This window comes from Clytia hemisphaerica, unplaced genomic scaffold (genome assembly GCF_902728285.1).
Source record: "Clytia hemisphaerica strain Z4C2 unplaced genomic scaffold, Clytia hemisphaerica genome assembly, whole genome shotgun sequence".
In the NCBI taxonomy this organism is placed as follows: domain Eukaryota; kingdom Metazoa; phylum Cnidaria; class Hydrozoa; order Leptothecata; family Clytiidae; genus Clytia; species Clytia hemisphaerica.
This window is the reverse complement of record NW_027104162.1, coordinates 36,011-51,482: the sequence shown is the minus strand read 5'-3', so window position 1 is coordinate 51,482 and position 15,472 is coordinate 36,011. Positions and strand designations below refer to the sequence as shown.

The 15,472-nt window shown below is 35.7% G+C and overlaps 3 protein-coding genes across 3 annotated transcripts; all 3 read left to right on the top strand.

Annotated features, from left to right (window-relative positions):
• The first annotated feature begins 4,225 nt into the window (after positions 1-4,225).
• LOC136814118 (uncharacterized) lies at positions 4,226-5,799 on the top strand. Its single transcript, XM_067070625.1, has 5 exons — positions 4,226-4,282; positions 4,420-4,616; positions 4,871-4,945; positions 5,060-5,290; positions 5,527-5,799. Exons 2-5 carry the CDS (start codon positions 4,491-4,493, stop codon positions 5,797-5,799), a joined length of 705 nt encoding a protein of 234 aa, XP_066926726.1. The 5' UTR covers positions 4,226-4,282; positions 4,420-4,490.
• A 4,208-nt stretch (positions 5,800-10,007) lies between these two features.
• Positions 10,008-10,772, top strand: LOC136814117 (uncharacterized). The gene is made up of 3 exons (XM_067070624.1): positions 10,008-10,136; positions 10,240-10,452; positions 10,592-10,772. The coding sequence occupies exons 1-3, from the start codon at positions 10,087-10,089 to the stop codon at positions 10,770-10,772; spliced, it is 444 nt and encodes a 147-aa protein (XP_066926725.1). The 5' UTR covers positions 10,008-10,086.
• Positions 10,773-10,786: 14 nt separating this feature from the next.
• On the top strand, positions 10,787-12,976 carry LOC136814116 (uncharacterized). Its single transcript, XM_067070622.1, has 7 exons — positions 10,787-10,830; positions 10,985-11,061; positions 11,199-11,395; positions 11,650-11,724; positions 11,839-12,068; positions 12,304-12,546; positions 12,784-12,976. The coding sequence occupies exons 1-5, from the start codon at positions 10,787-10,789 to the stop codon at positions 11,956-11,958; spliced, it is 513 nt and encodes a 170-aa protein (XP_066926723.1). The 3' UTR covers positions 11,959-12,068; positions 12,304-12,546; positions 12,784-12,976.
• Positions 12,977-15,472: the final 2,496 nt, after the last annotated feature.

Sequence of the window (15,472 nt, the reverse complement as noted above, 5' to 3'; positions counted from 1 at the left end):
CACGGCCATTCACTTTGGCTTTTGGCGCGAGATTTGACAAAATGGGCGTTTTTGAAAATGTCCACGGGCGTTTGTTGAAGCGGCATGGCGTAAGGCGGGCGTCAAAACACAAAAAAGTTAATATTGTGGAAAATAAACATGTAATTTGATGTTTTTTTGACTAAAAAGGACAAACAGGTTGCTCAAAATGAAATTTAAAAAGCCAAATACTCCTAATATCTGTTTTGAATACAAAAATCTGCCAAAATCAGCATGAGAATTTCCATGCAGTAGGGGCCAAATATCGACTTGAAGAGAAAGAACGAAGCAAAGTTATTGCAAAAACAAAAAAAACCTGAAAAGGCAAGTAAATTTCCAAACCTGTACCGAAGTAAACTTAATTGTGTCATTTTTTTTATAAAAGATAATGAAGATTATAGACAGCCACTTTTCGGAATCTGAAACCCATTTCCGTGTTGTCATTTTGATCCGCCATCTTGAAAAACAAGATTCGAATCGTCAAAACATTCGAAAATATCGTCAAAACGTTCGAAAATATTTTGCGCGGGAAAATTTTTGTTCCAAAAGCAAAACACAACCAGAAAAAGTTGCAGACCAAGTGAAACAACCGAGATTGACTTCTTACGGTTTTGATTGACAAGATTGCTAGAAATAGTGAGTCATGATGATGCCCTTGACAACCTGTGTCTGGTTTGTGGATGTCTGTTCAAAAACTTGAGAACAATAAATCTTTCTGACCTAACCAGGGAAAATATAACCGACCTAGAGAATGTGTTTTACTTGGACTTATCAGCGAATAATGGTCTTCAGCTGCCGAACAAATTGTGTTTTAACTGCTTTACCAAAATGAGAAACATTAAAAAACGCCCCACCGCTTCAGTAAATCCAATTTCGATACCAGCCTGGCTTCCCCACAGTGAAAATTGCAACGTGTGTCACCACTATAATAAACAATGGCTCGACAATCAAAGTGGGGGACGTAAAGCAAAGAAATCGATTCCAAAAGGAAGACCATCGAAAAAGGCCGAGCCAGTGTTTTGGACAAGGCAAGCCAGTATAGAAATTGCCGCTCGCATCGAAGTCACCTTCTCAGAAAACTTATTTTTAAAAGATTTTGAAGAGAAGTACAATCCTCAATTGAATTTATGCAAATGTAACTACTGCCTGCAATTGAGCAGAAGACCAGTCATGATTTTGGGGTGCGAGCACAATTTTTGTTTTAAATGTTTATTAAGGTCAGTTGAGGGGGAGTGCACTTGACAAATTGCAATGTCCAACTTGTAAAAAAAATATAACATCCACTGACATTGTACCAAGTCGGCATATTAGTCGATTGTTGATGTCTTTAAAACTTGGTTGCGAAAAGGGATGTGGAGAAACTTTTTCACTAGATGGCATAGAGAAAAAATCTATACATGAGAAGCATTGTGAACATTTCAAATTGATTGATATTTTAAACATGCCGACAACTTCACAGCTACCCAAGATCGCTGAGCAAGCTGCAGCCTCGGTAATACGACACAAGATGGCTAACTCTGAAATGCCAAATAAAGCTATCGCCATTTCATCAGGTGGCCCGAGGGTAAGAAATATATTTATACATTTTAAGGATTTTACTAGAGCCTCAAAAAAAGTTCTTTTTGAATCGTATAAAAATATTGCTAAAAAAGTTAAAAGCTAAGAAAAATATAAACTTAGATTATTTGTTCAATAAAAACCAATCAAGCCTTGGCTAAATCCTGAATAAATAGAGGTAACGTGGATTTTTTCGATGTATATTATCAATAGAATTCTGTGCTTCAAAGTAAGTGGGGTAAATATTGTCCTATAATTTTCATATCTAACGAATCGGGTTTGAAGTCAAATTTAAAAAAAGGGTCAGGTTTTGAATAAGTCTGAGTGAGAAAGGGAAAACTATAAGAATAATAAGGGAGGATAAATTTCGAGAGTACCTTGAAGGGACTAATTATTGATAAAACTTATAAGAATTATCACGATTATCGTCCACCTCGAAGCAAAACGCACTGTCGAATATTTTTAGATATCCGATAGCAAAATATCTCTTCTGTAGCAGCGAGTATCAAGAAAATAGTTTTTTGATCAAATAATTATTTAAATGTCACATAAATAAAAACAGATAAAAGAAAGTTCTTTTTAACAAAAAGAGAAAGGAAATTCGAACGTTTTGTAATTAAAGAGAAAAAAAAACAATGAAATTGACATCCTTAATAATAAGATAGTAAAACGTTCGAAAATGTTATAAAAAGAGAGAAAGACTGAATGACAAAATAATGGGACAAAAAGTAAAATACATTTCTGCTAATTGGTGAACGATAAACCATATATTCAACGTGAAAAATCGGATATCGAAATTATTCAGTCTCGCTTTAATGATATTCGACTCAGCTTCGCTTCGTCGAATATCATCAAGCTCGACTGAATAATTTTCGATATCCGATTTTTCTTGTCGAATATCTGCTTAATATTGAAAATTAAAGTAATATACATCCATTAATAGCCAATGATCATGACACAAGTTCCAAACGCTCGGAAAGACAGCACTGAAGTGACAAAGCGAACATTGCAAAGACGCAACAACTTTCTTAACCCTTTAAGTGCCGATGTCGTATATATACGACATGGGCTATATAGGAGGGCGAAGCCCTCCTGTAATGCCCAGTTTGAGTTAGAAATCGTTATTTTTGGTCGAACTCGTAGGAATTAGATTGTCCTTTATGGTCAAGCAAAAAAAAATTCAAAAGTGAGTCTTTCCAGCGAAATTTTAAGCAAAAAAGTCAAAAAAATGCAAAAAATTGACAAAAATTCACTTTTTTGAGATTCTGACCGTTTTTTGACTATTTTTGGTCAACGAGTGATCCAAGAACCTCCAAATTTGGCCCTGTTTTACTTTATTCTGTCTTCTAGTGAATTGATTTGAAATTTTACCACTGGGCACCTTTTCATCAGTTCAGTCAGGTCCGCGCCCTTCCTAAATGGGGCGGCGCCGAAGGCGCCCAAAAGAAAGAAGAGACTCTAAGCTATCCAACGAGCTATATACGAGCTTCTAATTCCTTCTAGATCAGGAGATATAAGCCCTTAAAGTTTGAACTAGCGATTTTTTAAAAATAACTTAGAAATAAGGACCCTGGCACTCAAAGGTTAAAGACAACATCTCCTTGGTTTCTGGTGGAGCAACAGCATGCCAAACTTCATCGCTTTTAAAATCGTTTTCCCGTGACATTCGAATCAGCATTTTGACTAAGGCGAATATCACACCGTTCATAGACGAAAAAAGTCTCGTTGCCATGAGGTCAGATCTTGGATTGTCCTGGGAAAAAATGAAAGCAAGGGCAAGGTAAATAAACATAGTTAAAATGTTTAAAAACATAGCCGAAATCTCTGGTTAAAAAATTAATCATTCTGAATGAATTATCGTCAATTCAATGAATTTTTTACAGGTGGATGCTGTCTTTTTATATATAGAAATGGCTTCAAATCATAAACAACGTAAGGTGTCACGTGAGTGGGCTGGTGAATTGTTTGCCGTGGAAATGTCACCTTTCTTATTTGAAAAAAAAGATAGAAAAGGTCAATACCACATCTTATCTGCACCATGGAGCCATGTGAAGAATCTTCCGTCATTTGTTGTTGACTATGTTGACAAGCTTGACAAGTAAGTCTTACCTAAAAATATCAATTTTTTCAAAATTGCAGTAGTTCTGATTCTGAAAAACTAAATAGAATAACATTAGAAACACCCCCACAGATTCTGGAAACAATAGTTAACTCAATGTTTTAAAAATCTCATTTAGCGAAAACCAGCTCATTCACCATCCTCAAATGAATCAAGAAATACATGTTAAACTAGGCGGAGACCACGGTGGGAAGTCTTTTAAAGGAGTCATGCAAGTTTGTAATACATCTAAACCAAACAGTCAAGACAATACCGTCATCTTCTCATACTTTGAGGCAAAAGACTACGAACAAATTTGAGGGCTGGATTTGGAATGTATACAAGTCAAATCGACGAGCTCCAGCAAATGAAGTGGAAGTAATAAATTCGATTTTCTTTTCAATTTACTCTATCATTTTGATTCTCTTTTACACAGGTGACATCATCCTGTCATGCAGATTGCTTGAACCCTAGTTTTTATCTTATATCACTATCTGAATAAAAGTTATTTTATAATTTTCTTCATTTCTAGTGAATATTGTTTCCGGGTCTTTATAACAGGGGACTACGAGTTCCTTTGTGCTGCTTATGGTATCTCAGGTGCATCAGGTAATTTTTATATTCACAAATAAAACATTGAGTGCTTTATTCTTCAGTTTTAGTTTCATTGATCAACTCATCCAAATAACTAGGATGTATTTTATATTCCTGCAAGTTCTAAGTCACTAAATATATTTTTTTATCAGGTCGATATCCCTGTCTATTTTGCACCATCACGAAAAGCCAATTGAAAATTCCACGAAGTCAAAGAAACTGTATGTTAAGGACCCTTGATTCACTCGATGAAAAGTTACAAGAGTTTCAAAAGCACGATGACAAAGCAAAAGCTAAATTTTATGAAAATGTAATCGGAGAACGAATCTTTAATGTGCCACTTGACCAGGTAAAATCAAAATCCATATAACAAACCTGATCTGGAAGTCTTATTTTGTTGTAACTTTTACTCCTTTTCTTTGTTAATAACAAAAGATAAAAAATCGACTTGCTCATTGTTTTTCATATTACCAAATGCTCCTTGGATTGGTACACAATTAAATCACATGATCAAAAAGGCAAGTAAAAATTGAATAGTCGGTTAACCTGTTAGGTAGTTTATCTTGTTATTTTAATCAAGTAATCATTAATTTTTTATTTCAGGTTGCTTTGCCAGCCTTACATATCTCTTTGGGCACTTTCAAGAAATTCTATGATTTACTTGAGAAAGAATGCAAGGTATAATCAACTTATGGAATTTTTGAGCCACGCTCTGATAATTCGAATGTAAATATGTTAATAATTTAATACTGCTTTGTAGATTAAAGGAAATTTGGAACCTTTCATTTCTAGCTTATTGATCTGAAGATTGCAGTTGAAAAAGGAGAGATGAAACCAAGCATAATCAAAACATACCATGACGTTGCTGCTCTTGAAGACGAGATTGATGTTGCTAACGAATATGTCGATTTGATCCAGTCAGCTATGTGTATGCAAGTTAGTCGGAATCCTGAAAATGAAGAAGCAATTTTCAAAATTTATAATCCAAGGATTGATCATTTTATGAAAATAGTGGCAAAAAAGGTTAGCAAAAGATTACGTTAACCACAAACTAATACTAATAATTTGAATTTAAACTTTCGTACCTATATAATATGGATTATTTTTAGCGAAATAAAATTTTTCACCTTTGTCCCAAAAGATAAATTTTGGATAATCTAATATACATTGCAGAAAATTTCACATTTATTTAGCTCAAGAAATTAAATCTTGCAAAATTTATATGATAAAAGTATTATTTGTTATCTACATAATTTTAGCAAAAGGAGATTGGAAAGCTTATGAAGAAACAGGTGGCAGAAGAAGATCAAGAAGAGAATGTTAAGGATCAAGAGAAAGAAGAAGAAAATGATGATGCAGAAGACCAATTACAAGGAACCAACTCTATCAAGAAGGGTCCATGCACCCTTGCTCTTGATGCGCTTTTAAAAAAGCTCCACATTTGCAGACAGGCATTTCACGGAAAAAGTTTCATGGCAATCATGTACATAAGATGCTACATGTATGAAGTTTTATATCAGATAGTGGCCTAGCCTACCTAAGCAAAGATTTTTGTTTTGAATTTTTTTTGCCACAAATTAACCAATATTCTTAATACTTTATTGAATTTTGTCCAAATTTAATGCCTCTTTAAATTAATCTGTCTGACATGGAGTAATTTTGATCATTTTCCCAGAAGTTAAACAGTAACGGGTAATATGCTATGAAAATAAAACATTTACTGCGTTTAAATTTTTAGGAAGAAAACATCGTAAAACTTTGCAACACAGTGCCAATAATTGTTTGCAGTGAGGGGTTCGCAGGAACTGAGGTACATGATGATAGCATTAAACTTAACAGAAATTTCAAATCACTATTTGGACTCTACAGCAAGTGCCACATTGCGATCAACCGGGCAGATAGAATATCACCTAAAGAACTGAATTCCTTACGTGAGCACCATTTTTTAAATATTCATTTTACCTTTCCACACTAGTAGATAAAACTAATTTTCAAGGAAAACCTATACAGTATTAGTCGTTATTTGGTTTATCAATTCCAAAATCTATTCAGAGAATTGGTTTAATTGACTATAATAAACTTACCTCTCAGAAAAAGATATCGATGATTTACTATCATTCTTTCGACGGAATTTTCAAAGTGAAACGATAACTCCGAAATTGCACCTTTTGGAGGACCATGCGGTTAACTTCATGGCAAAATGGGGCTCATCCTTTGGAATCTACGGCGAACAAGGAGCTGAAAGCATACACAAGACTTTCAACGAGATGAAAACCAATTATCACTCCATGAAGAATGATGTTCAACGTGTTCATGCTATGATGAGTCGTCATTACGAAATGGTACATCCAAAATCAATTTCACTTCGACCATCAAAGAAGACCAAACTTTCCCCTGAAGAGTAGAATGTGGATTAATTTCAATAAGCATAAATTTTAGTTCAATGTTCAAATGTTTATATATATATTTTAGCAATTTGTATTGTTTCTATGGTAGGTTTGAAAACCTTTGCATAAACCTGATTCCAGTTTATAAGTTTTTCTTGAGAGTATTATAGTGAGAGTATTTTGTCTAAACTAAAGCAGCGCTGCCCCTGAGTTAATAAAAGAATTACCGGAATAATTTATGCCCTTGTGAAAAGACTAAAATATGACAAAATTAAGCAGTCCAATTAAATTTTTCTTCCTATTTTTATAATCAAGTTCTTGTAACTGGATATTGTCAATTTTATTGAGAAGATAAATGTCTTCCACACAGTGGGAGAAAGAGTAATCAACCGAACCATTGCCTTGATTATTCTAGCGAAAAGCCAAAATATAAGCCTTTTTCATACCAAGAGAAGTCTAAATAAAAAAATGACACAAAAAATTTTTTTTCACTGGCTGATAGGCCTGCCTCTCTACTTTCCAAAAAGCTTTATTTTACCTTTCTAGTTTGCTCCATCCTTTTTTATTTCTTCCAGCCGTGCACCATACCAGTACCTTCAATATTGACCATATCTTGCAAAAACCACAATAAAATTAGAAAAGTATGGTGTTGAGACCTCACTTCTTCAGGACCTTCTTTTGCCAAGGTTGTTTTCGAGAACAACTCATGTGATCACTTTCTGTCGATGTTTTACGGCCTCGTTTTCAAACTGTCAAAATGAGCAAATTCGATATGCCCACGTGGGGCGGCCACCGCCATCAAATTATTTTCCGAAAAAAAGAAGCGATTGCAGTGCAAACCGTTCTAAATGTCGCGTAGTGAATGACCGTGACTATGGGCTTAGTTCAATTTGCTTCTTTTTGACTTCAAGTTCCCTAATTGATCAAACTGATCAAAAAGATCAAAATCCACGAGGACCCCTATGCCCCTATACCCCCCCCTATGTCTCAAATGGACTATGGGCTTAGTTCAATTTAATTCTTTTTGACTTCAAGTTCCCTAATTGATCAAACTGATCAAAAAGATCAAAATCCACGAGGACCCCTATGCCCCTATACCCCCTATGTCTCAAATGGACTATGGGCTTAGTTCAATTTGCTTCTTTTTGACTTCAAGTTCCCTAATTGATCAAACTGATCAAAAAGATCAAAATACACGAGGGCCCCTATGCCCCTTTCCCCCCCCCACGTCTCAAATGGACTATGGGCTTAGTTCAATTTGCTTCTTTTTGCCCCTATCCTATACCTTCTATGTCTCAAATAGACTATGGACTTAGTTCAATTTGCTTCTTTTTGACTTCGAGTTCCCTAATTGATCAAACTGATCAAAAAGATCAAAATCCACGAGGACCCCTATGCCCCTATACCCCCTATGTCTCAAATGGACTATGGGCTTAGTTCAATTTGCTTCTTTTTGACTTCAAGTTCCCTAATTGATCAAACTGATCAAAAAGATCAAAACACACGAGGGCCCCTATGCCCCTATACCCCCCTATGTCTCAAATGGACTATGGGCTTAGTTCAATTTGCTTCATTTTGCCCCTATCCTATACCTTCTATGTCTCAAATGGACTATGGGCTTAGTTCAATTTGCTTCTTTTTGACTTCAAGTTCCCTAATTGATCAAACTGATCAAAAAGATCAAAATCCACGAGGACCCCTATGCCCCTATACCCCCCTATGTCTCAAATGGACTATGGGCTTAGTTCAATTTGCTTCTTTTTGACTTCAAGTTCCCTAATTGATCAAACTGATCAAAAAGATCAAAATCCACGAGGGCCCCTATGCCCCTATACCCCCTATGTCTCAAATGGACAATGGGCTTAGTTCAATTTGCTTCTTTTTGACTTCAAGTTCCCTAATTGATCAAACTGATCAAAAAGATCAAAAGCCACGAGAGCCCCTATGCCCCTATACCCCCTATGTCTCAAATGGACTATGGGCTTAGTTCAATTTGCTTCTTTTTGCCCCTATCCTATACCCCCTATGTCTCAATAGACTATGGGCTTAGTTCAATTTGCTTCTTTTTGCCCTTATCCTATACCTTCTATGTCTCAAATAGACTATGGGCTTAGTTCAATTTGCTTCTTTTTGACTTCAAGTTCCCTAACTGATCAAACTGATCAAAAAGATCAAAATCCACGAGGGCCCCTATGCCTCTATACCCCCTATGTCTCAATAGACTATGGGCTTAGTTCAATTTGCTTCTTTTTGACTTCAAGTTCCCTAATTGATCAAACTGATCAAAAAGATCAAAATACACGAGGACCCCTATGCCCCTATACCCCCTATGTCTCAAATGGACTGTGGGCTTAGTTCAATTTGCTTCTTTTTGACTTCAAGTTCCCTAATTGATCAAACTGATCAAAACGATCAAAATCCACGAGGGCCCCTATGCCTCTATACCCCCTATGTCTCAAATGGACTATGGGCTTAGTTCAATTTGCTTCTTTTTGACTTCAAGTTCCCTAATTGATCAAACTGATCAAAAAGATCAAAATCCACGAGGGCCCCTATGCCCCTATACCCCCTATGTCTCAAATGGACAATGGGCTTAGTTCAATTTGCTTCTTTTTGACTTCAAGTTCCCTAATTGATCAAACTGATCAAAAAGATCAAAAGCCACGAGAGCCCCTATGCCCCTATACCCCCCTATGTCTCAAATGGACTATGGGCTTAGTTCAATTTGCTTCTTTTTGCCCCTATCCTATACCCCCTATGTCTCAATAGACTATGGGCTTAGTTCAATTTGCTTCTTTTTGCCCTTATCCTATACCTTCTATGTCTCAAATAGACTATGGGCTTAGTTCAATTTGCTTCTTTTTGACTTCAAGTTCCCTAACTGATCAAACTGATCAAAAAGATCAAAATCCACGAGGACCCCTAGTTCCCTAATTGATCAAACTGATCAAAAAGATCAAAATCCACGAGGGCCCCTATGTCTTCTAGTGAATTGATTTGAAATTTTACCACTGGGCACCTTTTCATCAGTTCAGTCAGGTCCGCGCAGCGGGCCTGACTGCTTTAATTCCCTAACCTACCCCCCCCCCCTTGGCCGCCGCCCACCACGCCCTTCCTAAATGGGGCGGCGCCGAAGGCGCCCAAAAGAAAGAAGAGACTCTAAGCTATCCAACGAGCTATATACGAGCTTCTAATTCCTTCTAGATCAGGAGATATAAGCCCTTAAAGTTTGAACTAGCGATTTTTTAAAAATAACTTAGAAATAAGGACCCTGGCACTCAAAGGGTTAAAGACAACATCTCCTTGGTTTCTGGTGGAGCAACAGCATGCCAAACTTCATCGCTTTTAAAATCGTTTTCCCGTGACATTCGAATCAGCATTTTGACTAAGGCGAATATCACACCGTTCATAGACGAAAAAAGTCTCGTTGCCATGAGGTCAGATCTTGGATTGTCCTGGGAAAAAATGAAAGCAATGGCAAGGTAAATAAACATAGTTAAAATGTTTAAAAACATAGCCGAAATCTCCTGGTTAAAAAATTAATCATTCTGAATATTATCGTCAATTCAATGAATTTTTTTACAGGTGGATGCTGTCTTTTAATATAGAAATGGCTTCAAATCATAAACAACGTAAGGTGTCACGTGAGTGGGCTGGTGAATTGTTTGCCGTGGAAATGTCACCTTTCTTATTTGAAAAAAAAGATAGAAAAGGTCAATACCACATCTTATCTGCACCATGGAGCCATGTGAAGAATCTTCCGTCATTTGTTGTTGACTATGTTGACAAGCTTGACAAGTAAGTCTTACCTAAAAATATCAATTTTTTCAAAATTGCAGTAGTTCTGATTCTGAAAAACTAAATAGAATAACATTAGAAACACCCCCACAGATTCTGGAAACAATAGTTAACTCAATGTTTTAAAAATCTCATTTAGCGAAAACCAGCTCATTCACCATCCTCAAATGAATCAAGAAATACATGTTAAACTAGGCGGAGACCACGGTGGGAAGTCTTTTAAAGGAGTCATGCAAGTTTGTAATACATCTAAACCAAACAGTCAAGACAATACCGTCATCTTCTCATACTTTGAGGCAAAAGACTACGAACAAATTTGAGGGCTGGATTTGGAATGTATACAAGTCAAATCGACGAGCTCCAGCAAATGAAGTGGAAGTAATAAATTCGATTTTCTTTTCAATTTACTCTATCATTTTGATTCTCTTTTACACAGGTGACATCATCCTGTCATGCAGATTGCTTGAACCCTAGTTTTTATCTTATATCACTATCTGAATAAAAGTTATTTTATAATTTTCTTCATTTCTAGTGAATATTGTTTCCGGGTCTTTATAACAGGGGACTACGAGTTCCTTTGTGCTGCTTATGGTATCTCAGGTGCATCAGGTAATTTTTATATTCACAAATAAAACATTGAGTGCTTTATTCTTCAGTTTTAGTTTCATTGATCAACTCATCCAAATAACTAGGATGTATTTTATATTCCTGCAAGTTCTAAGTCACTAAATATATTTTTTTATCAGGTCGATATCCCTGTCTATTTTGCACCATCACGAAAAGCCAATTGAAAATTCCACGAAGTCAAAGAAACTGTATGTTAAGGACCCTTGATTCACTCGATGAAAAGTTACAAGAGTTTCAAAAGCACGATGACAAAGCAAAAGCTAAATTTTATGAAAATGTAATCGGAGAACGAATCTTTAATGTGCCACTTGACCAGGTAAAATCAAAATCCATATAACAAACCTGATCTGGAAGTCTTATTTTGTTGTAACTTTTACTCCTTTTCTTTGTTAATAACAAAAGATAAAAAATCGACTTGCTCATTGTTTTTCATATTACCAAATGCTCCTTGGATTGGTACACAATTAAATCACATGATCAAAAAGGCAAGTAAAAATTGAATAGTCGGTTAACCTGTTAGGTAGTTTATCTTGTTATTTTAATCAAGTAATCATTAATTTTTTATTTCAGGTTGCTTTGCCAGCCTTACATATCTCTTTGGGCACTTTCAAGAAATTCTATGATTTACTTGAGAAAGAATGCAAGGTATAATCAACTTATGGAATTTTTGAGCCACGCTCTGATAATTCGAATGTAAATATGTTAATAATTTAATACTGCTTTGTAGATTAAAGGAAATTTGGAACCTTTCATTTCTAGCTTATTGATCTGAAGATTGCAGTTGAAAAAGGAGAGATGAAACCAAGCATAATCAAAACATACCATGACGTTGCTGCTCTTGAAGACGAGATTGATGTTGCTAACGAATATGTCGATTGATCCAGTCAGCTATGTGTATGCAAGTTAGTCGGAATCCTGAAAATGAAGAAGCAATTTTCAAAATTTATAATCCAAGGATTGATCATTTTATGAAAATAGTGGCAAAAAAGGTTAGCAAAAGATTACGTTAACCACAAACTAATACTAATAATTTGAATTTAAACTTTCGTACCTATATAATATGGATTATTTTTAGCGAAATAAATTTTTCACCTTTGTCCCAAAAGATAAATTTTGGATAATCTAATATACATTGCAGAAAATTTCACATTTATTTAGCTCAAGAAATTAAATCTTGCAAAATTTATATGATAAAAGTATTATTTGTTATCTACATAATTTTAGCAAAAGGAGATTGGAAAGCTTATGAAGAAACAGGTGGCAGAAGAAGATCAAGAAGAGAATGTTAAGGATCAAGAGAAAGAAGAAGAAAATGATGATGCAGAAGACCAATTACAAGGAACCAACTCTATCAAGAAGGGTCCATGCACCCTTGCTCTTGATGCGCTTTTAAAAAAGCTCCACATTTGCAGACAGGCATTTCACGGAAAAAGTTTCATTGGCAATCATGTACATAAGATGCTACATGTATGAAGTTTTATATCAGATAGTGGCCTAGCCTACCTAAGCAAAGATTTTTGTTTTGAATTTTTTTTGCCACAAATTAACCAATATTCTTAATACTTTATTGAATTTTGTCCAAATTTAATGCCTCTTTAAATTAATCTGTCTGACATGGAGTAATTTTGATCATTTTCCCAGAAGTTAAACAGTAACGGGTAATATGCTATGAAAATAAAACATTTACTGCGTTTAAATTTTTAGGAAGAAAACATCGTAAAACTTTGCAACACAGTGCCAATAATTGTTTGCAGTGAGGGGTTCGCAGGAACTGAGGTACATGATGATAGCATTAAACTTAACAGAAATTTCAAATCACTATTTGGACTCTACAGCAAGTGCCACATTGCGATCAACCGGGCAGATAGAATATCACCTAAAGAACTGAATTCCTTACGTGAGCACCATTTTTTAAATATTCATTTTACCTTTCCACACTAGTAGATAAAACTAATTTTCAAGGAAAACCTATACAGTATTAGTCGTTATTTGGTTTATCAATTCCAAAATCTATTCAGAGAATTGGTTTAATTGACTATAATAAACTTACCTCTCAGAAAAAGATATCGATGATTTACTATCATTCTTTCGACGGAATTTTCAAAGTGAAACGATAACTCCGAAATTGCACTTTTGGAGGACCATGCGGTTAACTTCATGGCAAAATGGGGCTCATCCTTTGGAATCTACGGCGAACAAGGAGCTGAAAGCATACACAAGACTTTCAACGAGATGAAAACCAATTATCACTCCATGAAGAATGATGTTCAACGTGTTCATGCTATGATGAGTCGTCATTACGAAATGGTACATCCAAAATCAATTTCACTTCGACCATCAAAGAAGACCAAACTTTCCCCTGAAGAGTAGAATGTGGATTAATTTCAATAAGCATAAATTTTAGTTCAATGTTCAAATGTTTATATATATATTTTAGCAATTTGTATTGTTTCTATGGTAGGTTTGAAAACCTTTGCATAAACCTGATTCCAGTTTATAAGTTTTTCTTGAGAGTATTATAGTGAGAGTATTTTGTCTAAACTAAAGCAGCGCTGCCCCTGAGTTAATAAAAGAATTACCGGAATAATTTATGCCCTTGTGAAAAGACTAAAATATGACAAAATTAAGCAGTCCAATTAAATTTTTCTTCCTATTTTTATAATCAAGTTCTTGTAACTGGATATTGTCAATTTTATTGAGAAGATAAATGTCTTCCACACAGTGGGAGAAAGAGTAATCAACCGAACCATTGCCTTGATTATTCTAGCGAAAAGCCAAAATATAAGCCTTTTTCATACCAAGAGAAGTCTAAATAAAAAAATGACACAAAAAATTTTTTTTCACTGGCTGATAGGCCTGCCTCTCTACTTTCCAAAAAGCTTTATTTTACCTTTCTAGTTTGCTCCATCCTTTTTTTATTTCTTCCAGCCGTGCACCATACCAGTACCTTCAATATTGACCATATCTTGCAAAAACCACAATAAAATTAGAAAAGTATGGTGTTGAGACCTCACTTCTTCAGGACCTTCTTTTGCCAAGGTTGTTTTCGAGAACAACTCATGTGATCACTTTCTGTCGATGTTTTACGGCCTCGTTTTCAAACTGTCAAAATGAGCAAATTCGATATGCCCACGTGGGGCGGCCACCGCCATCAAATTATTTTCCGAAAAAAAGAAGCGATTGCAGTGCAAACCGTTCTAAATGTCGCGTAGTGAATGACCGTGACTATGGGCTTAGTTCAATTTGCTTCTTTTTGACTTCAAGTTCCCTAATTGATCAAACTGATCAAAAAGATCAAAATCCACGAGGACCCCTATGCCCCTATACCCCCCCTATGTCTCAAATGGACTATGGGCTTAGTTCAATTTAATTCTTTTGACTTCAAGTTCCCTAATTGATCAAACTGATCAAAAAGATCAAAATCCACGAGGACCCCTATGCCCCTATACCCCCTATGTCTCAAATGGACTATGGGCTTAGTTCAATTTGCTTCTTTTTGACTTCAAGTTCCCTAATTGATCAAACTGATCAAAAAGATCAAAATACACGAGGGCCCCTATGCCCCTTTCCCCCCCCACGTCTCAAATGGACTATGGGCTTAGTTCAATTTGCTTCTTTTTGCCCCTATCCTATACCTTCTATGTCTCAAATAGACTATGGACTTAGTTCAATTTGCTTCTTTTTGACTTCGAGTTCCCTAATTGATCAAACTGATCAAAAAGATCAAAATCCACGAGGACCCCTATGCCCCTATACCCCCTATGTCTCAAATGGACTATGGGCTTAGTTCAATTTGCTTCTTTTTGACTTCAAGTTCCCTAATTGATCAAACTGATCAAAAAGATCAAAACACACGAGGGCCCCTATGCCCCTATACCCCCCTATGTCTCAAATGGACTATGGGCTTAGTTCAATTTGCTTCATTTTGCCCCTATCCTATACCTTCTATGTCTCAAATAGACTATGGGCTTAGTTCAATTTGCTTCTTTTTGACTTCAAGTTCCCTAATTGATCAAACTGATCAAAAAGATCAAAATCCACGAGGACCCCTATGCCCCTATACCCCCCTATGTCTCAAATGGACTATGGGCTTAGTTCAATTTGCTTCTTTTTGACTTCAAGTTCCCTAATTGATCAAACTGATCAAAAAGATCAAAATCCACGAGGGCCCCTATGCCCCTATACCCCCTATGTCTCAAATGGACAATGGGCTTAGTTCAATTTGCTTCTTTTGACTTCAAGTTCCCTAATTGATCAAACTGATCAAAAAGATCAAAATCCACGAGGACCCCTATGCCCCTATACCCCCCTATGTCTCAAATGGACTATGGGCTTAGTTCAATTTGCTTCTTTTTGACTTCAAGTTCCCTAATTGATCAAACTGATCAAAAAG